The 26662-nt window shown below is 47.4% G+C and overlaps 1 protein-coding gene across 6 annotated transcripts in view; it reads right to left on the reverse strand.

The window, feature by feature from the left end:
* Positions 1-12118: 12118 nt before the first annotated feature.
* The window catches only part of BEND7 (BEN domain containing 7), a 79925-nt gene continuing 65381 nt past the window's right edge, over positions 12119-26662 (reverse strand). For 2 of the 6 annotated variants that reach the window (XM_030321075.1, XM_032593825.1), the window contains exons 7-8: positions 23568-23687; positions 13232-14720 (exon numbers count right to left, since the gene is read on the reverse strand). In XM_030321075.1, coding sequence (XP_030176935.1) covers positions 14569-14720; positions 23568-23687 — 272 coding nt within the window. In that variant the 3' untranslated portion in view covers positions 13232-14568. The other 4 variants (XM_030321076.2, XM_030321077.2, XM_032593824.1 and 1 more) reach the window with 4 other exon arrangements.

Below are 26662 nucleotides of genomic sequence, written 5' to 3' on the forward strand. Positions count from 1 at the left end.
GCCAGAGTAGGGGGTTCTCCGCGACTCCAGTGACTTCCCTCATTCTGGAGATGGTTTGACTTCCATTTGGTCTCCGCTAATCGCCGTGTGGACGGATGGACCGTGGAGAGAGGGAGGAAACGAGGGACAGAAAGATACCAGAGCTGAGTAAATGGCAGATCCAGTATCGAGACCCTGGTCGCTCTGGCCGCAAACCTCTTTCTTTGAGCCACTCTGTCTGCTATGTTCTCTTGGAAACTTTTTAATAAAGAACCTGTTGGCGGCTGAAGGCACCGGCCGCTTCTCAGCCTCTTTGCTGGCAGGATGTTGGGGATATTTCAGACGAAACGATTCAAGTGAAACACTTAAGGCCTGACACAGAACAAATATCCAACGCCTTCACGTGGAAGCGCATCTTAAAGCAAAGGGCTTAGAAGCACGGGCGCTAGGGGCGCCTGGTCGGTCAAGCGTCCAACTCTGGGTTTTGACTCCGATCGTGATTGAACAATTCGTGGGTCTGGGCCCCACATCAGGCTCTGTGCTGACAGTGCAGAGCCCGCTTAGGATTCTCTCCCTCTCTCCTGCTCATGCTCTCTCTCTTTCTCTCTCTCTCTCTCTCCCCCCCCTCCCCCCGCACCCCACCCCACTCGTGCGTGCATTCTCTTTCTCTCTCAAAATAAATAAACGTTAAAAAAAAAAAAAAGCATTGGAAAGGCACATCATAGAAGCCCATCTCATTGGGGTTATTCTGAATGCTTCCTGCACCTGAATGTGGGAGTCAAAGTCACAGTCCTGTGTTACTTTTTTTTTTTAAGTTTATTTATTTTTGAGAGACAGAGAGACAGAGCAAGAGTGGGGGAGGGGCAGAGAGAGAAGGAGACACAGAATCCGAAGTGGGCTCCGGGCTCCGCACCGTCAGCACAGGGCCCGACGCGGGGCTCGAGCTCAGGAACCGCGAGATCGTGACCTGAACGTCATCGGGTCAGATGCCGAACCGACCGAGCCACCCAGGCACCTCACTGTGTTTCAGATCTTGACCAAACCTAGTCCTTAGTTCTGTGAGCTGAAACAAATGATCTCCCTTTTTTTCATCTGTTAAGTGGGGATAGTGATAGTATCTACTTCGTAGGACGGTTTTGTGGATTACACGAGTGAAGCTGTTCTTGCAAAGCACCACAACAGTGCCCAGCACGCACCGTGTGCAGGAGGTATTAGCCGATGCTACACGGGGACTTGACAGCCACAAATCTGTTAGGTGAGCGCAAAACTGCACAGACGAGCAAGAGCCCTACGAGACAACAGACTCTCATGGTCTCAACCGCTGAAGTTCTTGGCCTCGTTTGCTACGGCAACGTACCCCGTGTTTCATTTTTCTCAGGTAGCCATTCTCCAAATCCCAATGGCCCGCATGGTATTGTTTTTGAACTGATGTGTCAGATGCACTTACACCTCAGATGGGCTTCTCGTTGTCTGGCAGCTAATACATTTTTTATAAAGCCTCGTCTCCAGTTTCCTCTCAAGCTACCGAGAGGATACCTTTTCCCGTTACGCTGTTGAGCGGGGTTTTCTCTTTTTCCTTTCAAAGGAGAGCATTAACGTCCAGAGTCCAGTAAGTAGGTTCAACGTACATACTGTTGGAGTAATGAGTTGAAGTTTTCACTGGAGCTTAGGTGACGTTTCAGAGGCCTGTATTCCAAGAGGCTACAGTGATATTTCAGGTATTCCTAACAGCATCCAAGGGGCAGGCAGGACATATTCACAGATAGGTAGACCACTGGGCCTTTTCTTTCTTTACCTTTATTTTCCTTTTAGAAAAAGATACCTGTGTACTTTGGAAAACATACACAAATAATTTCTTAAAATCGCATACAATTCTATCACCCAGAGATAACCACTGTAAAAACTTCTCTTTCCTGTCCATGTGTATAAATACTTCCTTTTCTTTTTTTTTTTTTTTAATTTTTTTTTCAATGTTTATTTATTTTTTTGGGGACAGAGAGAGACAGAGCATGAACGGGGGAGGGGCAGAGAGAGAGAGAGACACAGAATCGGAAACAGGCTCCAGGCTCCGAGCCATCAGCCCAGAGCCCGACGCGAGGCTCGAACTCACGGACCGCGAGATCGTGACCTGGCTGAAGTCGGACGCTTAACCGACTGCGCCACCCAGGCGCCCCCTAAATACTTCCTTTTCAAAATGTGAGTAGGCTGACAATGCACGCATGCAAGGGAGGGGCAGAGAGAGAGAGAGAGAGAGAGAGAGAGAGAGAATCCCAAGCAAGCTCCACGCTGGCAGCACAGAGCCCGACACGAGGCTTAGTCTCACGACTGCGAGATCATGACCTGAGCAGAAACCAAGAGTCAGGCGCTCAACCGACTGAGCCGCCCAGGCGCCCTCGTCTGCATCTTTTTAAAGCTGTTGGTAGCTGTAGATGTACATATTTTGGAAATGCTGCAACTTGTCTGTGTTTGTAGTTACTCACAGCTACTGTTAGTTCTAACCTTATAACTGTGTTTCTGAAATTAAGAAGTATGATCAGGCCGAAGGTACTATTTGACGGCGATTCGCCACTAACGTTCCCCTGGGGCCTTAACTATTCTACACTACTAAAAAAAAAATCTTTAAAATAATCTCCCTTCTCATTGCAAAAGCAGCATGTTCCCTAAAGGAAAATTATTTTAGGTAAACAACAGGAAGAACATTTTAAAGCACCTGTAATCTCACCGTCCAGAGCCAACTGTCACCAGCACTTCGATGTGTGTTCTCTTAGACTTTTTTTCCTATGAGTTTGTGTATTTGAAAAGAGAAAAGGAGCTCCGACGGTACCTATTGTTCTGGGACCTGCATTCTTTCCACTGATCGATTGTGGATCTCCAGGCACAGCATTTAAACTGGCTGCGTAGTATTCTGTCTTAAGGGTGTATTGGAATTTAAACTCCTGTTGGACACTGTAAATTGTTTCTTTCTGTTGGTTGGTTGATTTTAACTATGTGTGATGAACACCCTGTGGCTTTGTGGCTCGATCTTTGGGCAAATCTTTATTGCTTTCAGAACAGTTCCTTCAAGCAGAATTGCCGGGTCAAAGGTTTTAAACCAATTTGATTTATGTTGCCAACCGCCCTCAGAAATACTGTACTAATTAACATGTCTATTAGTGGTGTCTAAGTTGCTTTCAATACCAGAAACACTCCTGCTACTTTTCTTTCAAATTCTCTCAATTGTATGAATAACTACAATATTTCAGACTACTCTTGTAATGTGCCTTTCCTGGTTTATATATTTTTTTCTTGGTCTAATTTTAGCATTTTAAGAAATTTATTTTGAGAGAGAGAGAGACAGCAAGCACATAAGCACGAGCAGGGGTGGGGGCAGAGAGAGGGAGAGAGAGAATCCCAAGCTGGATCCATGCTGTCAGCTCAGCATGGGGCTTGATCCCATGAACCACGAGATCATGACCTGAGCAGAAACCAAGAGTCAGACGCTTAACTGACGGGGCCACCCAGGCACCCCAATTTTAGCATTTTAGTATTTATTGGCTATTTGATTTATAAGAGTTGGGCATGCGGTAAGTATCGTCTTTCTTAAAAACATTTATTCTGCAAATATTTTTCTCATGTTTGTCATTTGCTATTAAATTTTGCAAAACTTTGAAACTATGATTTTACTAGGATCTTCATGTTTGGGAAATCCCTTCTTCAAGCTTAGATAACTATTAATTTAAAATTGCCTAGTATTTTTATTATTTGTTTTGCTTAAACCCTTGAAGTATCTGGAATCAATTGCCACATACAGGGTAAGGTAGGAGGGTCTAATTTTATTACTAGTTGTTAACAACATCTTTATTGGGATAGAATTCACCTACATAAAATTCATGTGCTATATACTGAATGTTCATGTAGAAGTCTTTGTGTGCACATGTTTTCAGTTCTCTTGGGTATATTCTAGGTCTTACAGTAACTCTATGTTTAACTTGTGGAGGAATTGCCAATCTGTTTTCCAAGGAGCCTGCACCATTTTACATTCCCACGAGCAATGTTTCAGGGGTCCAATTTCTCCACATTCATACAACACTTCTGTTGTCTGTCATTTGATTACAGCCTTCTCTGTGGGTGTGAAGTGGTTTTGATTTGCATTTCCCTAATGACTGTGATGTTGAGCATCTTTTCATATGCTTATCAGCCTATTGGCCATTTATATATCTTCCGAGAAGTCTGTTCAAATCTTTTGCCCATTTTTAAATTGGGTTATCTTTTTATTTTTGAGTTGTGAAACTTTTTATATATTCTAGATACCAATTCTTTATCAGATCTATGTTTTGCAAATCTGTTCGTCCCTTCTGTGAGTTGTCTTTTGGTTTTCTTTGCAGCACAAAAATGTTTCATCTCGGGGATCCTGGGTGGCCCAGTCAGTTAAGCATCTGACTTGATTTTGACTCAGGTCATGATCTCACGGTTTGTGAGATTGAGCTCCATGTTGGGCTCTGCACTGTCAGTGTGGAACCTGCTTGGGATTCTCTCTCCCCCCCCCAACCCCCACTCCACCATGCATGCTCTCTCTCTCTCTCTAAATAAGTAAATAGAGACTTTAAAAGAAAGCGCTTCATTCTATGATGTTCCACTTATCCACTTTTGTCGCTTGTGCTTTTGGTGTCCTATCCAAGAAACCATTGCTTGACCCAAGAATATGAAGATCTACTTCTCTGTTTTCTTCTTAGAGTTGCATAGTGTTGGCTTTTACATTTAGGGCTATGATGCATTTTGTCAATTTTGTTTTTACAAGTGGCTGGCCAGTTGTCCTCGACACTATTTACTGGATCATTTTTCCTTTCCCAACAAGTAAAATGGCACTGGTAGAACCAACAGCTAATTGCCCCCCAGCAATTCTCTGCAGTAGTAGAAGAGATACACACCCAAGATGACATTTTCTTCAGGACATCGTTTCCCTCCACCAACTTTTCCCCACCATTCCATAGGCTCAAACAGAAACCTATGCTGGTGAACCACATTAACATGGTTGACCTCATGGATGTGGATGTCTCCTAGGGGGTGCAGAAGGATAGGACCGGGTTTCTGGATGACCTCATGGAGCAGAGCTACCAACCAACACTGTGGACCACCCACCCGCTTCTGGGCTGTGATGAGTTAGAGAAAAACATCTGCATGTCATTTGAGCCACTTTATACTTAGGCCTTTTGGTTACTACCCTTAATATATGCTGTATGTCGATCTAGGCGAGATTTTCCTTAAATTCCCATAATATTTTATTGATCTAAACTACAGCTGCAATTTCTGAAGTTTTATATGTTTAAATGAGGGAACGAGGGGAAGGGAGTAAATCTCTCTCAGTTTCCAAAGCATTTCTTGGCTCTCCTGCGTTCAATCTGTCCAATGAATTCAGACTAAATTTGTCAACTTTCACCACCTCCTTCTTCCCACCTCCAAAGTCACTGGGTCCTTTCCAATCAAAAGTCGTTTCTTGGTCTTTGAGAGTTTGTTCGTTTTCAAAAGTTGTGTGTTGTTACAGTAGCCGAGGCGTGACCAAGGGTCTTGTCACTTAATACGGGCAGCAGCCAGTGTCTAGGGGGTCAGCCCGATGTTAAAATACGCCCACTCCACCTCCACTGGGAGCCGGTCTCATGAGGACACGGTGAGGGAAAGACCAGCTGTGGGTGTCGCCCACACAACGGAGGCGGGTAGGACAAACATGCTCGAACAGCATTTGACACGAACCATAGACACAAAACCTTCGCCAGGAGGGTCAAGGCTGCCCACAGCTGTAGGTCTGTGTTACAGGGAGAGTCGGGGAGAGGAGGGGAAGGAGGCGGCATTGCTTCACACAGTGAAACACCTCCCTCGGGGACCACGCAGTGTCACAGCGTTCATTGCAAGGGGGGACGGGGTCAGCGCGGGAGTCGTTAATTGAGTCGCTCCTGATTTCCCTTATCCGGTGGTTAGAAACACATCTCTTTTGGAGGACGCTTAATTCAGTAACAGATGGAGAAAGTGCCGTCCGCTGTGCCGTATTCTCTCTTTCTCTGCATTGCGAGAGTACAGCAGAAAGTAGTTTTTCTACCAGAATATGCATTTGGTCCACCACTTCATTGAACCAATTTAGGACGCTCAATTTCCTTTGTAAAATTGATTTTCACTCCACATTCACATCGAGGGCCCTCCACTTTCTGGATCTGTTGTGGCATCGTGGTGGAGAGTATGAACAACCGGAAGTCGAGAGAGCTAGTGTCTGAGCAGTTTCTCCACTGCGCGTGCTCCCATCAGCTTCATGTTTGGAAAGTACTTTAAAGGAATTATCTAAAGTAGCTGAGTTTCAGAATTTAGGTTTAAAATGTCCCTCAATTTCTCAGCATTAGCAGATAAAAATGGCCAAAAAGAAAAAAAAAAAAAAAGCAATTGAAAAGGCCCTTAAGTATCAAATCTGTTTGTGACATCAGCGTACTGTCCCGCCCGGGCCTCATTCCTAGACTGTTATTTGGCTTTTTCATAATGATTCCTTTATGTTCTTTTAACCTCACTGATTACAAAATAGAAATAGAGAATAAATACACACATAGATGTATAAATGCGTGTATATATAATTTAGGGGGATGATCAGTGTCGTACTTCGGAGGTTACAAAGTACAGACATTGTTGATTTGTGTGAATTCTAAGTGTTGTTCTGCATCATTAGAGCTACCAAATTCGCACGGGCCCCCGCGCAGCATGTCTTGTGCGGACCTGTTGATGCAATTTCTCCGCCGTTTATGAAGAGTGTCGATACCGGGACAGAGGAAGGGCTCATGATCTAAGACTAAGGGACAGAAGAAGGGAGAGGGCAGTACCTGACAGCCCTCGCCTGTCACAGTCCACTCTTGCTCGGGGACAGGGATGTCCTGACAGTGTTTTCACCAGGGTCTGAAATCTTAATGGCCTTACAGATAAGACCCCTGACCTCACGAGGCTTAGATGCCAGTGGAAAGTAGACAGTAAACAGCCATGTCATTAAGCAAGACAATGTCAGAGGGTGGTACGTGAGGAGAAGGGACTGAGCCTGTGACCTGACGGAGACCAGTGGCCGCCCTTGAGCCAACGGTTAGGAGTCCCTCCCTGCTGATGTTGAGCTGAGACTCGGATTCTGCTGAATGGATGGTGCTTCAAATCTTGATTGCCTCTCGCCTGGGGCAAAGCCTCTGGTCTGTGATTAAGTTCCCTTCTACAGCTCTGGAACACTCTGCACCTTCTGTGCGGCCGTTTTCTCAGGGCTCACACCTTGTGATGGTCCTGGCGAGCCCCATGCCCCAGGGCCCGTGGCTCACTGCTCTACCGGCCCCTAGAACAGCACCAGGCACACCCTCAGTGTCCAACAGACACGTGAATGAATGGAATAACATCTGTACCTGAACGCGACTGCCATTCTTTGAGCGGCCCCTCCCCGTGCTCCCTCCCTGAGCGCACACAACACCCTGGGGCTCCCCAGCCCGAGCCCCCTCCCCTTCTTACAGCTGCACTCCCCTCTGCAGCCCAAGCCAGAGAGTCACCAAGTCCCCTTGGTTCCCTTTCTCACGCTTGGGCATTTGGGGTTCCGTCCTCTAAAGAAGTTAAGTAGCCTTGGCTATTCTAACAGCTTCTTGATGGGATGCCTTGCTTCAGGCTCGCCCCTGTCCAGTAATGTCCCTACTTCTGCCAGACAGGTCAGTACATTCATATGATGAATCATCATACGATGATGATCATATGATGAATCATTCATATGATGACCTTTCAGAGATCAAGACCTCTGAGGGTGCCTCAGTGGTCCCCCAACCCCCGGTCTTCCCAGTTTCTTGGGATGGTCTACACAACCTCTCCACTCTTTTCCTCTCTTCCCTGCCAGACTGACCCGACACGGCACCTGCCGCAGTGGGTGTTCAGGAAACGGCTGAGGCTGGGCCTGCGGGAGGGGACACGGCTGTGGTCTCCGGGGACAGGACAGCCCCCTTCTGGTGCAGCCTCCTGTGGTACCCCGGGCCCCCCTCACGCTGCACTGGAGGGAGCCCTTTAGGGCTGTCAGTTGGATGACGCCCGAACGTGTGGGATCGAGGGCGTCCTGGCCTTTTGGGAGCACCTCACCGCGTGGCCTCCTCACCAGCCGTCCAGTGGCTTTCTCCTGAAGCGGGAACAGCTCAGGCCTTCCCAAGCGAGGCCCCCAGAGAACCGGCAGACCAGCCGAAGGTGTTCCAGGCCAGGGGTGCTCCAGGCGGCGGGGGGGGGCGGCGGGGGGGGGGGTTGGGGGGGGGAGGGGGGTGGGGGTGGGGTAGGGTGGGGCGGGCGCCCAGTGAGGAGCAGCGCCCTCCCGTGTTCAGAGAGGGGACTAAAGCAATTACGTTTTACCAGCCACTTTGCATTAAAGAAGATTGATTTGTCCTTCTGATGTGTTGTTTCCATAGAAGCAGGGCTTAACCTTTTAAGTGAAGATTATAAAGCTACCTAATTCATTTAAAATTAGGCTTCAATTCTATCAGCGCTTAATGCTCAAGTGTTACTGTGGGACTTGAGGCAGACAGTGATCTGACTCCCGGGCGGCGCCTGCGACTTTCTCGATTTGAAGCCGCTCTTCCTGATGGCTATCTAGTTTGTTTCTTTATTTTTAAAAAATTAACTTCCTAAGGAGATACAACTTTCTGCGTAAGACCACCGGAGTATTAATAAATACCTTTTAATCAGTGGTTAGCACTGACTCCATAAACACAGGACTGGCACACAGGCACGGAACACAGGCATGTTCAATTAAAGTAATTTATTGTATTCTTCTGGAACGGACATAAAGAGCATCTTGGGAATTGATATCACAACACAACATTATACACCATTTTCACAACTAGCCTTGTGTTGAATTTTTTTTTTAAAGAACATAGTAATTTTAAAAAATCTAAATATTTACATATTAATAAAACATATATACAGAAGATTGAGACATTATCCGTAGATATGGAATTTTTCTTTTTACTAAGAAAGCCTATAAAAAGGATTTCTGAATAAAGTCTGAACAGTAGTCACAGTAAGTAAACACAAACACAATTCGAGTGCACAAAATGGGATTTCACTGGTGCGGTTTTGTGAGTACGTGGCTCCCATCTGTGGACGCACTGCACGTATTTGTGAGCAGAACAATCCCTACTCCTCCTCAAGTATCGAAACCTCCAAGCTGTCGCCCCGTCTTGGAAGGAAGGGCTTTGGAAGGTTCACGATGTATAATTAACAGATCCCACAATTGTAAGGTAAATGTTTCTACCTGCATTAGCAACGCACTCATCTAACTGTAATAGAGTGGAAAGGTCACTAATTAATCTTTCCAGTTCCCTTGAGCAGTATTTCCTTCCGAGGGGCAGAGGACAAATTCCCAAACCTAAGCTGCAGGAAAACAAGAGCCCTGGTGTGCAGTGTTCCGTTAGGACCGGTCTCAGGGAAGGGGCTGCTCACCGGCCTAAAACGTAAAAGGCTAATAACCCTGGGATGTGGTGGCAACGGTTTCTCGGGACCTTCCTCCCCGCCTCAGGAATAAGACAGGAGACGCACAGACGGGAGAGGGAGCTGTCTAGCGGTTGGGCTGAGTCCACAAGCCGCACCGAGAAGCAGTGTCGTCACATTTCAGGGACGCCTCCAACCGTCTCCCTCCGGTTGATGAGCTGGTCGTCAGTGGACCACCGACTCGGCCCAGGGCCCCCTCCTGGCTCAGGTTCAGTGCGATGGGGCGCAAGTGCCTCGGACAGGGCGCCTCTACAGTAACTCTGAGCTCTCGCCCTCTGACTTGGTTCCAGTGCTAGGCAAAGGTAGGTAACAGTCAGCACAATTTCTCCCCCTCTGCTTTGGCATTTCTACCGTCCAAGTTTCTTTCCAGCCAACTATTTGGCCTCTGGGTCAAGTGCTAAAGATTTCACGGGAGTTGGCTTTATACAGTGAATGAGGTCTACACGCAGTGTTTGTGAGGAAAACAGCTTAGAGTCACCATCTTTTTGGAGAAGGGAACCTGGAGGTAAATATTTCTGTACCACAGATACCCACACGGCAAGATAGCGCTTTAGTATAAACCCATATTTTCGTATGTTGATTTCATATGAAGCGGAAGGCAGGTGTACCGGGAAAATGAAGTATGTAATTTTAAGGACATTTGTGGCTGGCTGCCACACCACGCCAAGACACCGATGGCTCAGTTTAGGCCATCTGTGAAAACAGTTGTTACGTATTATGTCGGTCACCGGTTACTTTGAGTTTCTTGCCTTTTCATTTTTTTTTTAATGTTTATTTTTGAGAGACAGAGCACGAGCGGGGGAGGGGCAGAGAGAGAGAGAGAGAGAGACAGAGAGAGGGAGACCCAGAATCCAAAGCAGGTTCCGGGCTCCGAGCTGTCAGCCCAGAGCCCGACGCGGGGCTCGAACTCACGAACCGTGAGATCGTGACCTGAGCCCAAGTCGGACACTTAACCGACTGGGCCACTCAGGTGCCCCGAGCGTCTCGCCTTTTAACTAGTCATTTTGTCACTGTGTTGATACGACCCACGCGAAAGGTTTTTCTTCCCTAGGAACTCATAGCTCATTTGCGCTTATTCAGTTACAAGTGGCTATTTTTGGAGGAACTGATGTCACAGATGATTTTGTCTAATAGGGCAGAGCTAGCTTATCTCCCCAATCAACGGTTTCATCTTCCGGGCCGCTGAAGGCCTAATTGACGTTGGCCTTCCCAACTGCTCCCTCAGTGCCGAGAAGAGCTCTTCTCCTGTAGGCTGCGTCTACGCAGTGCACGTTAAAATAAATATGCGTCAGAACTCTATATATTCACCTTGAGCTTATGAGGAAAAGAACAGAGAAGAGAGGACTGCCTTTTAGTGAACAATGAACTGACTGGATCATACGCTGGACTTCTAAGAGGGAATGCATGAGTCAACTCTTAAAAACGATTTCTAAAACTCTTAGGGCAAATTGGAGGCTTGATGATCACATACTACAAAGAAAGTAGGTGACAACTTTTCAGGTATGACGGGAAAGATTCACAGAACACCCACACTTGGCAGGAAGTAACCTGAAATGCTATGTGGATCTTTGAGGGAATTCAAACGGGAGAGTCACGTGTGCTCATGGACACTGTCACTAAAAGGCAAGTCTGGGCAGTGACATCTGGCTCTGTGTCTTCCGTGTTTTCTCTCCTGGTGTCAAATACACTACCTACGACACAGACAAGACAACGAAGGTGGGGGGCACTTCTCCAAAGAAGAGCTGCACAGTTTTCTGTGACAGGGCTAGAGGTGAGGGCGCCAGGTGGGGAGAGAACCTGGCCGAGGAAGCCTCCGTTTCTTTTTCTGTTTTTAATGTTTAGTCGCTTTTTGAGAGACAGAGACAGAGCGCGAGCAGGGAAGAGGCAGAGAGAGAGGGAGACACAGCATCCGAAGCAGGCTCCAGGCTCCAGGCTCGGAGCGGTCAGCACAGAGCCCGACGCGGGGCTGGAACTCGGGAACCGTGAGATCGTGACCTGAGCCGAAGTCGGAGGCTTAACTGACGGGGCCACCCAGGCGCCCCGAGGAAGCCTCTGTTTCATATTTAAATCCCTAAGTTCTCAGCCAAGGCTTTAGTTGGTTGTGCTACGCGAGCCGTTTTAGAAATTTGTAATGATGACTTTTACAGGGAAGTCTGTGAATGTGTGTTACTACTGGAGTGTGTCCACATATTGTCCAGGAAGAGACAATGGCTACACAAAATACAGTTTACCTGTAACAGAGACCATGATGCAGCTATTAAGGTAACGTGTATGAAGATGTGTGAAAAATGGAAAATGCTCATTAGGTTAAAAAAAAGAAAAAAAAAAACACCCAGAAAAGAAAATTTTAGCTGTTTCATCTCCAACTGTGTAAATAAATAAATTTAGAGAAAAGTCTGGGGGAAAACACCCAGTAATGGTCGTCTCTGAGTGGTAAAGTTAATTTCTGTTTTCTTCCTTGTACTTTTGTTACTTCTTTGAAAGTATGTAAAAGACTGCCAATTCGTGACAAACACCGCTGGGCTCGGCCTGGGGGGTGGGGGGCTTGCTCTACCCTATTTCCAAATGAGAAGCCCCCTTTGTAAATTTTAGAAAGCACTGCTTCGATTTCACTTGCTCTTTACTGATTTTTTTTTTTTTCCCCAACACAAAGTGTTCACCCGTCCCGGGCGCTTTCTCGCGGTTGCCAGAGTGCCCTCCAACACCCGGCCTGCCGCCCGGGACGGGGGGCTCCCCGAGGGCGGGCGTTTGTGCCCAGGACCCAACAGTGCGGGTTCCTGCGAGCTGCTCACACGCACTTACCGGCAGGGGCGTGAGGGCAAAGAAACGAAGAAACTACGTTTTTCCGCTGCAAAAGCCGTAGGCGCTCTTGTAGAAGCTAGACAGACGGAAGGCTGCTTGCCTGTAATGGATGGACGCGAATGTCCCTGGACTGCCTGACTGTCCCCCCGACCTGCTCAATCCCGGTTCTTGCAAACTCTTAAGGATTTACGCCCCTCTCCCCGCCCCTCCCCAACACACGTGGGTTTGGGAAGAGGAAAAAGACCTTAAAAAGGTAATAAAGGCGTTGTTAGACCTTTAGAAACAGGACCGACCGCTGCCAGCTCAGATCGAGCAGATCAGGAAAGTCTGGCCGGGGAGTCTCACACGTGCAAGAAGGGTGGACTTCACCTCTGGGGCAGCCTCGTTAGGGCACACGCGAGGGAAGGGTCCGAAGTGGCGCTGTGTTCAAAGACGCTGCCCAGACCCGGGGTTTTACTTTAGGGCCCATCAAGACACGCTAGTCTCATCACTGACTCCGGTCATTCATTGAGTTTAAACTGCAGGAGGATTTCGGGCAGACTTAACGACGGACATTCTAACGGTGGAGACAGACACTGGAATGGAATCCTAAAGGGATTAGTACATCCATCAGCTCTTAGGATCTTTAAGAAACATGCGGAGAAAAGCTGGCTTTGGCTTAGGTATGAGAAAGCTATGCGGTGTAATGGCTGGAAGTCGAGAGGCCTGGGCTCCGGCCCAGCCACCAACCAGCTGTGAGACCTTGAGAAAGTCATTTAGTGTTTCTGGGCCTCAGGCTTTTTTACCTGTAAAATAAAAGGACTGGATAAAAAGAAGGGATGGGACTAGATGATCTCTAACGTTCCTTCTTTCTCAGATTCCTTGACATTCTTTTCAGTTCCATGAGGTGGTTCTACCATCCCGTGTTCAATTTCCTCATCTGAAACATCTCTCTGCCTCCATCTTCGGACAGGAAAATGCAAAGGTATTATTTCAAGGGGAATGGTTTTCAAGTGATTATAGTAGTACTTTCAATAACAGCAAAAGTCCAGGGTGTCAGAAGACAGTGAGGACGGGCGGCCCAAATGCCCCGGGGCCAGCGGGGCTGGGGCAGCCGGGGGAGGAAGTCTGCCTCCCGAAATGCACAATTTCGTTACTGGTAGTAATATTTCCTGCATCTGCTGGGAGGGGGCCAGGTGTGATAAGAACAAGGCTAACCCGAGTTGTCCTGACAGACGAGGACACGATGGGAAGGAACAATAGAGATCATGCATTTCAATTATCTTAATTCATAAATGTGGAAACAGAGCCCAACAAGGAGACGGCCGTATATGGGAAGAGCTCGATATAAGCAGGTCCTTTTTGCACCAGGCGGCTCATTTCATTTGTTTGTCCATCGATCTGTTGCTTAGCTACGCGGTGACCGAGAAGGTTCTGCATCGTTTGCACGGTTGAGCTTTCTCATCGTTCTGAGGCTCGCTCACCCGGTCTGTCCTACCTGCGAGCTCTGCTTTCCTTGCCATCCCGGGACAAGTGCCATCAAGGAACAGGTGACCTAGCCGAGTTCCTACACAGACTGGCTACTGTACTGAGATTTGCTGAATTTTATTTAAAACTTGCCACCCCAAATCTGGAATTGAGCATTTTCACTTAGAGGGTTTTTTGGGGGTGTCTGGGTTTGGTGGGCAGAGAATCTCCAGGTAGTCTCGTGAGGGCAGTCAATAAAGAGCCCCCACAACTACTGAGGGAATAAATTATCATCTGGCAAACTGATCAGATCCCGTCTCTTGGGCTCTCGGGGAGGAACCAACACAGAGGCAGGAGGCCAAGGTCACAAAGGATACGAACCTGGAATTATGTCTATGGCTTACCATGTTCTATGGCTGATCTGGTTCGGGTTCTAGGAATGTGCACCCATGCTAGACGGACTGGCTGCTTCAGTCACTCGCTTAAAACACCCGTATTCGTCAGGTGCCCGTTATAAGAAGAGCAATGACTGACTGCCTCTCAAAACCCTTTTGGGGTGGGGGCAGTGGACGGGGACAGAACGGACATGAATTTCACCACAGAACTGGTGATCCTTGTTCTAAAAAGAAATATCATTTCCTGTTAAAGTACTTTCAACGGCGGCAGGTTTGGGGAGGCACATGTTGTGACACCAAGGTCTTAGGGCTTGCTGTTCTGAGGTTTTTGAGACTAGGAGACAGGGCGTGAGGCAAAAGGAGCTTTTCATACTCAATGTAAAAATATCTCTGAGCACAAGGCACTGAGAAGCTCTGATTCCTAGGGCCGGGGCCAGGAGCAGTCTGCTCAAGCCTCTGCACCTCTGACGTTACGCACATTTTCAATGCCAGTGTTTTCAGGGGCTGTATTTTCCAGCGGGTGTTGGAAATGGAAATGTGTTTTACCTGTTGGCGGTAGAGAGATGCCGTCCAGTCTCTCATCACCGTCCGCTGCCTCTGCTGGTGGCAAACAGAAAACAAATCTTGTCAGTTTCGGGGAGCACGTTGATTTTACGGAATACAGTAATACAATTTAAAAATTCCAGTATGCATACGCTCAACTTTCTTTCCCCTTTTCGGCGTCTGTTGGTTCGCGTTACAGATTTTAGTACCATTATTTAAATCAAACATTTTTTTAAGATAATGATAGGAAGTTTGCTCCTGCATTTTTTTTTTTTTTTTTTTTTTTTTTTTTTTTTTTTTTTTTTTTTTTTTTTTTTTGCTATCTTGTGACCTTATTCTATCAATCATTGACGATTTCAGTTCATTTTCACTTGTTTGCATGGACTTAAAATCTTCACTCAGAATCCGGGTGAATTGTTCAAACATGATCATCAAAGGCACAGAGGTCGGTGAATCGCTGTGGCAGAATTTTCCCCGGTCATCCCCAGAACCACCCTAACCATCCCCGCGAGCGAGGCTCAGGAAATCCTGAGAATCAGCCCTTCTTCGGAGATGACTGGAAATTGGCATCAATTTAGTCATAGAGAAAGTCAGAAGGAATAAGTGTATCTTCAAAAGCTTTGTCACGTCTCCGTTTCAAAATGCAAACCTTTGCTCACGTCTGCTGTGTTTTAATCTCCTTAAGGGTTTTCCAAAGGCAGATCCTCAGTCAGAGAAAACCTTCCGCTACATGTAAAAAAGAAAGCGCTCGTTTGTCTCCTGATAACCGATGGGGCCCGTCAGTCTCTCTGGGCAGATGCTGTGGACAGGTCAGAACATTTCGTTACGGCCAAGTGGAGAATTTCGGCGACTGCTCCCTCCATCCCGGGGCTGGCTTCCTCTCCCGGCCACCTTCCCGCCGCGGCACACGCGCGTGTGGGGCCAGCCACGTGGGGCTGCCCTGTGCCACCGGGCTGTAATGCTGAGTTGGTGGGAAGCGAATACCATGCCCCCGTTTTTATCGCTGTGGCTTTGAACACAATCAGGGGGTCAGAGACGTTCAAAGATTTTGACTCCAGTTCGTTCTCTAACACCTTGTCCTCAGATTGCCGCCCACCATTGTCTGCTGACCTGCTACGTCCACCGCAAAGAAAATGCCCAGCGGAGACACCACAGTCGAGACCAGCTTGGGCTGGAGAAGCGTGTCTACTCTTCCCCTCTAAAATGGTGTTGTAGGTGAATATTTAATAACATAAGACATTCGACTCAAGCGCTAGGACAGATGGAAAAGATTCAACACTTTAAAATAGGCTTATCGATGAAGTACGGGACATACTAAAATGTTAACAGCGTTCCTCTCTGGATGAGTTGTCTAGGATTTTAAAAAGTCTTCAGTAATAATAATAGCAACGACTGCCACCACCGTTTATTAGATGTTTACCGTTTACTGAGCAATTTACGTACATCGCGTCATTTAACTCTTAGAAAACCCTACAAAGGGGTGGGGGGGGGGTTGTTTTTATGCCCATTTGAGCAAATGGAACTGGGACAGAGAGAGGCTAAGAGGCTAAGGTAATGTGGAGCGCCCGGCTGGCTTGGTGGGGCGTGCAACTCTGCTTCTCGGGGTTGTAGGTTCGAGCCCCACGCTGGGTATAGAGATTATGAAAAACAATAAATAAACTTAAAAAAAAAAAAAAGAGAGAGAGAGACTAAGGGAATACAGCCAGTGAGTGACGCCGTCCCGGCTGTGAGTCAGGTCCATGCCTGGGCTCCTAATCTCCCTCTTTGCTGTTAATAATCCAAATGTACGTCCCTATGCATCCCTATGAGCTTTTTTTTTTTTTTAAATCTTCAACTTCTAGTTCATTTTCTACTTCAGTAACTTTCTCTACTTTACACGTAAAATGACTTTCTATGTAGTTATAACAAAGCCCTTCCCTTTGTAACTCCGTTATCCCCACTTTCATAACCCAGGCCTATGCAATTCTGGGCTTTAGCAAAAACAGAACATATGCATCCGAAAAACAGACAAATTATTATATGTAAATTAGTGTATGTTAGCTGCACGCACGGGGCCAAGTGTCACGGATGAAGAACGTGGCTGTGTTACTGAAATTTAATTATAACATCTGTCTGTAACCACAAGCTCACGGTCTTTCTTCCCCGGTGACAGTCAAGTTGTGAAATTTAGAAAAGATTGAGCAAGTCCAATAAAAATTTAATAGCAGTGACAGTTTTACTCTTAGATCTAACACAAATAAAAAATTGTGATTTCAGCTCTGAGGAAATAATGTAATGAAAATGATAAAAATCCACACCGGGAAAGGAATCATTCCAGTTACAGAAAAAAATTATTACATGTGATGGGAGCCCCAAATGAATTTCTCTTTGGGTTTGCACAACAACCTCTCAAATCTGTATGGAGCACTTCTTCCTAGAGGCAGTTTGGGCTTCCTCGAGCACTGAGTTGATTAGCTTGCCCAGTTAGCTTGTCCCTAATTCCAGGAATTGAGCCAAATATGATAAATAAGGTTGAAGCTGTGGGAACATCTATGAGACACTGTTTGTTGTTATCGTTTGGACTGAGTAATCAAGACAAAAAACACGAGAGGGAGCAACGTCATTGATGTCGGCCTCTCCGTTCCTATCAGCCTCAGGAAGGAAAGGCGAGTGGCTCTAGTCTCAATCTGCAAGGGTCCCACTTTGAAGCTGCTTGAGGAGACTTTAGTGTAATAGAATTTGACAAAATCAGGCAATAGAGCCTATGTGGCCGGTCACTGCTGATAGGCTGACATCTGGTCTACCTGGGTCTGTACTTCAGGGCTATTTTTGTCCTCTGGCCACCTCCACCTTCTCAGATGCACAAGGAACCTGCCGAAAAGGCAGAGGAGAAGTGCCAAGGCACCAATCACAAATATCTAGGCAGATCAGTGGTCAGACGTGAAAATGTCCCGAATCGAATACGATGATGACCAAAGACCAGGGCGCTCCCGCAGGAACGGAAGGGTCTACGGTTGGGATCCCGCTGGGCACAGACAGGCACGTGTGTGTGAGATGTGTGTGTCATGTGAATTACTAATATAAATGCTGGATGGTTAAGAAATGTGTTCAGTGGCCAGTCGGTGGGAAAGAGAACCAGGAATGTGGAGGGACGTCCCCACTGTGTGCACGTGTGTTCACTGGGGGGAAGCATGGAAGGGAATGGATTCCAGAGCTCACAGTAATTGGTCTCTGCATCTAGCAGTAGGAAAAACAAAAAAAGGTGTGGTTATGTATAAAAGATAGAGTATGAGGAAACACAGTTGTTTTTAATTTATCAAACACAAATTTATATCAGGATTAACTTTTTTTCCAACCAGCTTTTATACATGGATCTTTCCCTCTCTTTGTTAAAAAATGAATGGTATAGTCCGTTAAGAATCCAACTCCTGACTTTGGCTCAGGTCACGACCTCACGGTTCATGAGTTCAAGCCTCGTATCGGGCTCTCTGCTCTCAGCACAGAGCCCGCTTCAGATCCTCTGTCCCCCTCTCTCTGCCCTCCCTTGCTTGTTCTCATTCTCTCTCTCTCAAAATAAATAAACTTAAAAAAAAAAAAAAGTATGGTATAGAAACTATACGTCAAAGAGGTTTCCAGAATACCTCACAAAGAGGAAACAAAATTTAAGCCAAACTTCCCATTTTAGTCATGTGGCCCATTTCCAGCGTTAAAAACAATTCAACTGGGTAAATGTGAAGATCGAGTTAGCTTTACCAAGTGATTCATGAAATCAGGCAGCGTCCCCTCCGGCAGGCAGAAGGGAGCTCCAGCAGACTGAAAGGTTTTAGAAGATGGGGACAAGGAAGTCATCAAGAGAAAACACGATTATTTCGGGTAAGGCCACCTTCCTCTGGGACAAACAGAAGATTCCTCAATGACCAGTTCAAACTACATTTCTGGAGGAGGTTGAAAGTGCAGTCTGGTGATGTGACCTAGCACAAGAGACTCCATTTTGGGCCTCTCGTTTTCCTTTTAACACCAGGAAGGCTGTTTCTGAGTGTCTGAGACCAGCCTTCCGCGGTGCACTCCATATATACTCAGTATTCTCTCTACTTTTCATGTCTTCTCCCTTCAGAGGTTTGTCTTCAAACTTAGACTTTTCAGGTCCCCTAGGGACTTGTAATCATCTCCTCAGCGAGAGGCACGTGTTCTGGAGCCCAAAGCCCTCTTCCTTTCTCCGAGCTGACCCTGCGGTACCTAACCAGTAGACTCCGTACTCTGGATTTGTACACTTCTTTTCCCTCAAGCTCCCAAGTTGTTCCAGGCATGTTTCACATTCCACCCTGTGGAGCAGGCCGACACCAGGCAGCTTCTGTGGACCCTAGGCAGGGGTGCAGGAATATGCGAGCCGACCTCCGGCTACAAGTTTGCGGTATCACTGGGACCGGTGTGTGGAAGAACCCAAAGGAAGTCGAGTGGCTGGTTCTTGGGGTACTTTGGCCCTTTTCCTCTCTTTTGGGCTCACGGAGTATTAAATTCAGGTCTCATCACTATGGCAAATTTTTGATTTCTTTCAGGCCTGCCTATTTAGCGTCTTTGTATCTTAGGCTTCAACCATTTCCCCTGGCAAATCAACAGGTAAACAAAGTTCTTCCGTACCCAAACAGGCAAGATTGCCAAGGCAGATTTTAGGCAACACAAGACCAACTTAATACTTACTAGCAAAGACACCATTCAGGCTTAACAAATGACATTTGATTTGGGATATAAAACTGAGGAGAACACAGCACCCAACATGGCATCAGGGCTCAGTAAGGGGTTAGTTGCTGTGTATCTACTGGGCAGTTATCTTTGTAACACCTGTCATTCAACTGTAAAACAAGGCTTTCACCCCCCCACCCTTTCCTGGAGACTGAAGTCTAAGGAGGCTTACATAATAAAAGGGGGCCTTTGTAAGGCAAGTAAGGCTGAGGCAGCAGACACCTGGAATATGAAGGGAGGAGGGACCCACTAGCAGGAAGTTACTCTTCCTACGTGTTATTCAGTTAATCTACCCTGAGTGAGGTCAGGCCGCCATGACACACGGCTCTGAACCTTTGGGAGAAGAAGGGGGAAGAGAGGAAAGTGGGAGGGGACTAAGGAGGTGGGGTGTGCACAAGGAAATGAGAAAACGGGCTTGAGAAGGGGGAAGGAAGGGATGCCAAGGACTAAGGGACAACATGTAAGTGGTCACAGGCATCCCCAGGAGTCCTAGGGACCATGTCCCTGGGGACAGAGCTCGGGGATGTTGCCACCCTGTGGAATAAATATTTGAATACTTGAATGTCAGGTAAGGTACATGTAGAATATTATCCAGGATCTCATGCAACCAGATTGAGCTAAACGATAAGACCTTTTTGTTGTGGATTATCGTCTCTTCTTTTTCATTGACTGATTCGTTGGCTCATTCAACAAACACTCTCGTGTGTCTGCAATGTGCCACACGCTGTTCTAGACATTTGGGATAGAAACATGACCCCAGGGGCGCCTGGGTGGCGCAGTCGGTTAAGCGTCCGACTTCAGCCAGGTCACGATCTCACGGTCTGTGAGTTCGAGCCCCGCGTCGGGCTCTGGGCTGATGGCTCAGAGCCTGGAGCCTGTTTCCGATTCTGTGTCCCCCTCTCTCTCTGCCCCTCGCCCGTTCATGCTCTGTTTCTCTCTGTCCCAAAAATAAATAAACGTTGAGAAAAAATTAAAAAAAAAAAAAGAAACACGACCCCGATGCAGACTCTGCTCCTGAGGGTCTCGTCACTGGAGGAGCCCGGAGTGTCACCCTGGCAGAAGACCAAAGCGCTGCGGCCACCAATGAAGGCTCCAGGAGGAAGTCGCCTTTAAGATCTGTGACAAGAGGAGGTGCTGTTTTCTGGACAGAGGGAAAGCATGAGTGTGAGAGCCCAGCATTTCTCAGAGTAAGGAGGCGCTGGTGAGGCGGGCAGGCACAGGCCTCTGGCAAGAGAAGTGGGGGAGGAGGGTGGGGCTAGCCTGTCAAGGACCCCGCATGCCGTGCTGGAGGGGTTTGTAGAAGGGGTTGTGTTTGGGGAAGACAGGAAGCTAGAAGTGTCTAATCAGGGTTGGGGCACGAAACAGATGTAATTCTCAAAGAATGAAGTCTAGGGTCTTGGGACATGGCCACATCTAGAGCTACACACTGGTGAGTCAGCAATGGTGGGACAGTTCAAGTCCTGGATGAGGCTTTAGAATGAGAACAGCACCAGGAATGGAAAGCGAACCACGTGGTTTAGACCGTGGATTAGACCGAAGGAGGGGGAGGCCGTGGATTAGACGGAAGGCAGTGCAGGAGAACCAGGAGGAGAGGCAAAGACAGGGAAACCCCAGAACCCAAGGGAAGAGACTTTAAGAAGGATGAGATCCGACGGAGTCAAAATCAACATGCAGGTCAAACAGAGTGTTGGTGTAACAGAAGGGGAATCTGATCTCCGTGGTGACTGTAGGAAGAGCATCTGTAGAGGTGCGGGGCCAGAGGACAAAATGCATTGGGTTCTAAACAGGTCGGGGAAGCCAACTCAGGGAATGCAAACCCTTTGGGAGGAAATTTGACCAACACCTTCCGGAGAAAGAGACGGTGGCGGTTTTAAGAAATGGCAGGGATAGGGGCTCCTGGGTGGCTCAGTTGGTTAAGACACTGACCCTTGATTTCGGCTCAGGTCATGATCTCACGGTTTGTGGGGTGGAGCCCCACATCAGGGCCTGAGTTGACAGCAAGGAGCCTGCCTGGGATTCTCTGTCTGCCTCTCTCTCTCTACCCCTCCCACACACGTGCTGTCTCTTAAATAAATAAACATTTAAAACATATTTTAAAAAAAGAAATGGTAGGGTTGAAGGAATAGTTCTGTTTTGTTTTGGGCGGCAGAGGGAAGGAGGGGAGGGCATGAACACTTTTTGAGCATTCCGCGTCAGCTCTATATTAGTGGCAAAACTTACATTGTCTGATTCTGACACTGAAAACACCCAAGAGGGTAGGTATTAGCCTTGTTATATATATGGAAAGCCTGAGGCTCAGAGAAGGTCCCAGGAATTTGTAAATGGCAGACGGGAGCTGGGAATTCAGACCTGTTCTCCCCAGTGTACCTCACTGCATTTATTTGCGATGATTTGTAGATTACAAAAAAGAAGGCAGAGAAACGGAGAGAGCTGGGGGAAGGGTGAGGGGATGATTTATCACCCAAGCCCCAAAACCTCTGTGGGTGAAGAGGGCATCAGTAGCAGTTATGCTGGGACAAGAGGAGCAGAGGGGGGCCCCCGCCGGGCACAGAGGGGGCACTTGGCCCTCTGACCTGGGACACGAGGAGGCTCCCGGTGCCGCCGAGCACCAATACAGACGTTTTCAGAGGGCACGCTCGTTTTGTTTATGAAGACATTCCTGTATGACAGATCTGGAACCTCATGACAAGTGTGAAGCAGACTTTATTTTTCTGTCTGCGTCATGAGAGAGACACAGAGGACTGGATGGGTGGAGTGACTTGCCTGAGGTCCGGGGCTGGTAAAGAGCAGAGAGACCGCAGAGCCAGGTCTCTGGACTCCGCTTCACCTTGCTGCCCACAGGCTACCCAATACGTTTCCACCAATGACAAGAAGCAGTAGTCCACTGCTCTTTATAAAGAGCTTCAATTAGTGCAAAAGGAAGCAAACGGTTAAAAAAAAAAAAAAAAAAGAGGAAGAGAAGATTTTAATTAAAAAAAAAAATCCTCTACAGCTAAATATGTGAAGTCCTGATGGCTACTTTACAGAAGCGAGCTGTAAGGTTTTTCACAGTGAAGATGCACTTGGTCCCTTACGGCCAAGTCTTGCAGCCTCGAGGGTGCTCCCAGCCTGTGCCGGGAGCTCTCCCCCAGGGCGCTCGCTGACTCAGGCCACTCACTGCTCTAGTACATTGTGAGTTCACATAAAGGATCTGGTAGAGACACAGGCCCACGCATCTGTGCTGCTGTTCTCCGGGCCTCTGTACCAGCCAGATGTATGACAGTCCCTGTCTGGAGCCCGTCTCCGAAACTGGGCGTTCTCCAGCTATAGAAACACGGAGGCTCTTAGCAGGCCGGGTGTCCTGAGGTTTGATCAGAATTGTTTGCTGTATTTATTTTTTATTCCGAGAGAAGTATTTTCAGACAGGGGAGGGGGGGAGTGCAGAGAGAGGCAGAGAGAGAATCTCAAGCCCACTCCACACTCGAACTCACGAACTGTGATAATGACCTGAGCCGAAATCAAGAGTCAGACGCTTAACGGACTGAGCCACCCAGGTGCCCCTGATTGCTTATTTTAAAAATAGTATCTAGAGGTTTGTGGCCTCCTAGAGATGATTATTCTTACATGATGGCAAAAAACTGGCCTCGAGGGGATTCTTCACTGGTACATTGGCTGTCATTTGAGGCCTCAAATGACCAAATCCAAATAGTCATAATTCAACTAAAATAATCTCAGAATCCCCAAAGCCAGATTTGAAAAATACACACTTGACTTAATCTGTTTCATGTGGTGTTTCTGATAGGAGGGTTATTGTTATTTTTGTTACCTTAAGCAACTGGTATTTTTTATGAAAGTCATGCAAATCCAAACAAACAAAAGTCAATAGCAAACAGAAGGAAGTCACACAAGAGAGACCCAGCTTCACAGATAAGACACATAAAGCCACAACATAAGATTAGCCATCTTCTTCGTTTATACTGTTAAAATTAAATGGTCTGACAGAATTTTTACTATTTAATCTTCAGGTGAATTTCCAAATTCATTTGCCTAAGACTTTAAAATAGAAACCACAGCACATTAGGTAGAGCTTTTCCTTCAAAAGACAAAAAGACAGTGAAAATACCATGGAGCAAAGAATCGTATTTTACAACGTCCAAGATTTCAATTGAGGGCTTTGGCAATTATTTTCTCACGGCTTATTCATACCTGAGCCTCTTTTTAACCTTCTTCTGGCCAGTTTAATTTGATCCTGTAGAATCTGTACCCAGTCTCTCGGGCCAGGAAGTTTATCCACATGATTAGCGGTACAGTATTTTTCTGTGAAGACTGAAAGAAAATGTGAAATAGTGTTAAATACTTCAGCAAATAAAAAAACATGCAGATCTGAAATGGGAATATGTCCCAAGAATAAAAAAAAAAAAAAAAAGGGCGTATTTCTAGAAGACGTCAGTTCCGTAGTGCGTGGCTTCAATCCCCACATTACATTCCTTTGGTAAAGACGGAGGTTGGCAGGGGCCCTGCTCATATACAGTGAACTGTGCTTCGGAACGAAACCGGCTATAAAATAGAAGCAGTTCTATGGTACTGCTCTTTCCACCTGCGTGTATGTGTCTTATGGGCAGAGAAGAAAACGCTTCCTATGGGTCCACTGGCCCCATGAAAAAATTCAGCAAATGTATTATTACTGTTGTTAAATCTAATCTCATGCAAGATTACACAGAAAGATGGTGTTCTCGTGGTGATTCCTACTAAATCAGTACTCAATAATAATGCAGTTGTGTCTTAAGTTTATTTATTTTGAGACAGAGAGAGAGAGGGAGGGAGAATCCCAAGCAGGTGCAGAGCCCGGCACGGGGCTTGAACTCACAGTGAGATCATGACCTGAGCCCAAACCAGGAGTCGGGAGTTTAACCGACTGAGCCACCCAGATGCCCCTGTGCAGTGTGTCTTAATGAAAGTCCCCATTTGTACTTTGAGTCAGCCTCTTGCGTGCTGTGCCAGCACCTAGGAGAGCTACCTGGTAAGCACAGGGGGAACTATGGAGAGAATCGTGTGACAGGACGAGAGGGAGACAGGACAATGGCTTTATGAAAGCTACACCATGTATGGCTGCCCATCTCAGAGCTGCTGTGGACCTTTCTGACTCCCTCTACCCCCGAGCGCCTTCACACCCCATCTTTGCTACCTGCTCTCTGTAAGGACAAGACCTACACTCACATTGCCTTCTTGGTATTTAAAGTACTGGTGGTTTTAAAGCTTTAAAGGTTTCTTTTTAAAAAAGAAATGACCAAGGAAAATGTTGACAGATTCAATTATATAAAGCTAATTTTTTTTAAGTTTATTTATTTTTGAGAGAGAGAGAGAGAGAGAGAGCAAGCAGGGGAGGGGCAGAGAGAGGGAGACATAAAATCCGAGGCAGGCTCCAGGCTCTGAGCTGTCAGCACAGAGCCCGACGCGGGGCTCAAACTCATGAACTATGAGATCATGGCCTGAGCCCAAGTCAGATGCTCAACTGACTGAGCCACCCAGGTGCCCCAAAACTGTAACATTTCTATTGAATGAAAAAGAAACATTTCCTTGGAACGAGAAAAGCTCGTTGTGCTAAATACGACCAAAAAGGTTCAATATCTACCCCCCGCCCCAAAAGAGTTTGTTCAAATAAAAGAGCAACTTCAAAAGTCTCTACAGATGAACAAAGTGTATCTAGGAAAGATGTTCAGAAAACATATAAACCAAAGAACTGCAAAACACATTTTGTCTCTACTAAATTAGAAACACAATGAATGTTAGGCTAATAACACTGCTAAAATGGTGGGGACCCGGCACATTCAAACATTGCCGTTGGCATAAATGGCAGAACCCTTCTGGGAAATGAGGTGGTCAATACAGAACGAGGGGCTTGATACCTGAGAATCTTGCTCCTAGGAACTTAGCATCAGGAAATCATTTGAAAGAGGAAGAAGCCCATACACAAGGGTAGCCCATCCAGTCATGGAGGACGTGGTGAAGAGGGGCAGTGGAGGGTCTAGGTCTGGGAGTGGAAGCAGGCATGGGCTCCCTGCAGGAAGCCACTGCTGTCCTCTGTGTAAGGGCAGCGAGAGTGAAGGCGGCAGGTGACTGGAATGGTATCTAGAACTGGCATTTCTGGGGAATCCTATGACCTGGTAAATATGGGAGCAAGGGAATGTCTGAGGGGCAAGGCAGGCTGGACTGGGTTTGGTTTGGGCCATGCTGATTTGGGGTGTTGGTGGAGCACCCATGGGGGCGGGGACAGGATTCAGGGAAGGGGTCCAGGCAGAAGATACGGGCCTGGGAGGCACATGATTCTTTTTCTTTTTTAATTTTTTTATTCATTTTGAGACTGAGGCAGAGACAGAGCATGAGCTGGGGAGGGGCAGAGAGAGAGGGAGACACAGAATCCGAAGCAGGCTCCAGGCTCCGAGCTGTCAGCACAGAGCCCGACATGGGGCTTGAACCCACAGACCATGAGATCATGACCTGAGCTGAAGTCGGACACTCAGCTGACTGAGCCACCCAGGCGCCCCGGGAGGCACATATTTCTATGTGGTGATTGAGGCAACAAGAACGTCAGCTAGCGAGAACACAGCGACAGAACAGCACTGGGTGGGCCGAGTACAGGGCCAGAGGGAACCCCAGCTGAAAGGAGATGAACGCACAAGCTTGGCTTCTGAGGGCCAAGTCGGGGGAACCGGAAGTGAGGTCTCGTAAAGAAGGGCGAGTGGTGCTAAAGAGGACAACAGACAACCGTCTGAAGTGCAAGAGAGGGTCGGGCAGGGCGGTTCTCGCAGTGTCACGGGAGGCCCTCGAGGGAGCGGCAGGGTGGCCACAGATGGCATTCCAGAAAAACCCGGGTTCCGTGGGGGAAGGAAGAGATGAGGGGTTGGAGGGGAAGCTGGGGGAGGGCTGCAGGCTGGGGAGACACGGGCCTGGTTTACAGGCTGAGGGAAGCCAGGATTCTGGGGAAGGCAGGAGGCAGTCACGGGAACCACGGCTGAGGTGGTGGGGCCCAGAAGTGGAGGCTGTCCTTGAACAGGAAGAAGATGCCCCCTCTGAGCCCGGACGGGATGGGGAATGGGGTAGATTTAGAAGTGGCACAGGCTGGGCCAATCACTCCCGAGACTCAGTGGCTCCACAGTGAGGGGTACGGAGAGCGTGGGGAAGGTCTGGAATTGCCTCTGATAAGAAGAAGAATAGGAAGGCAGCCGACTGAGGATGTCAGGACGCCAAGCACAAGAGCGGGCCACGATCCCGTGGCACCTCGCAGCTCCGAGCTGGGTGTG

The sequence above is a fragment of the Lynx canadensis genome, chromosome B4 (assembly GCF_007474595.2).
Source record: "Lynx canadensis isolate LIC74 chromosome B4, mLynCan4.pri.v2, whole genome shotgun sequence".
Taxonomy (NCBI): Eukaryota; Metazoa; Chordata; class Mammalia; order Carnivora; family Felidae; genus Lynx; species Lynx canadensis.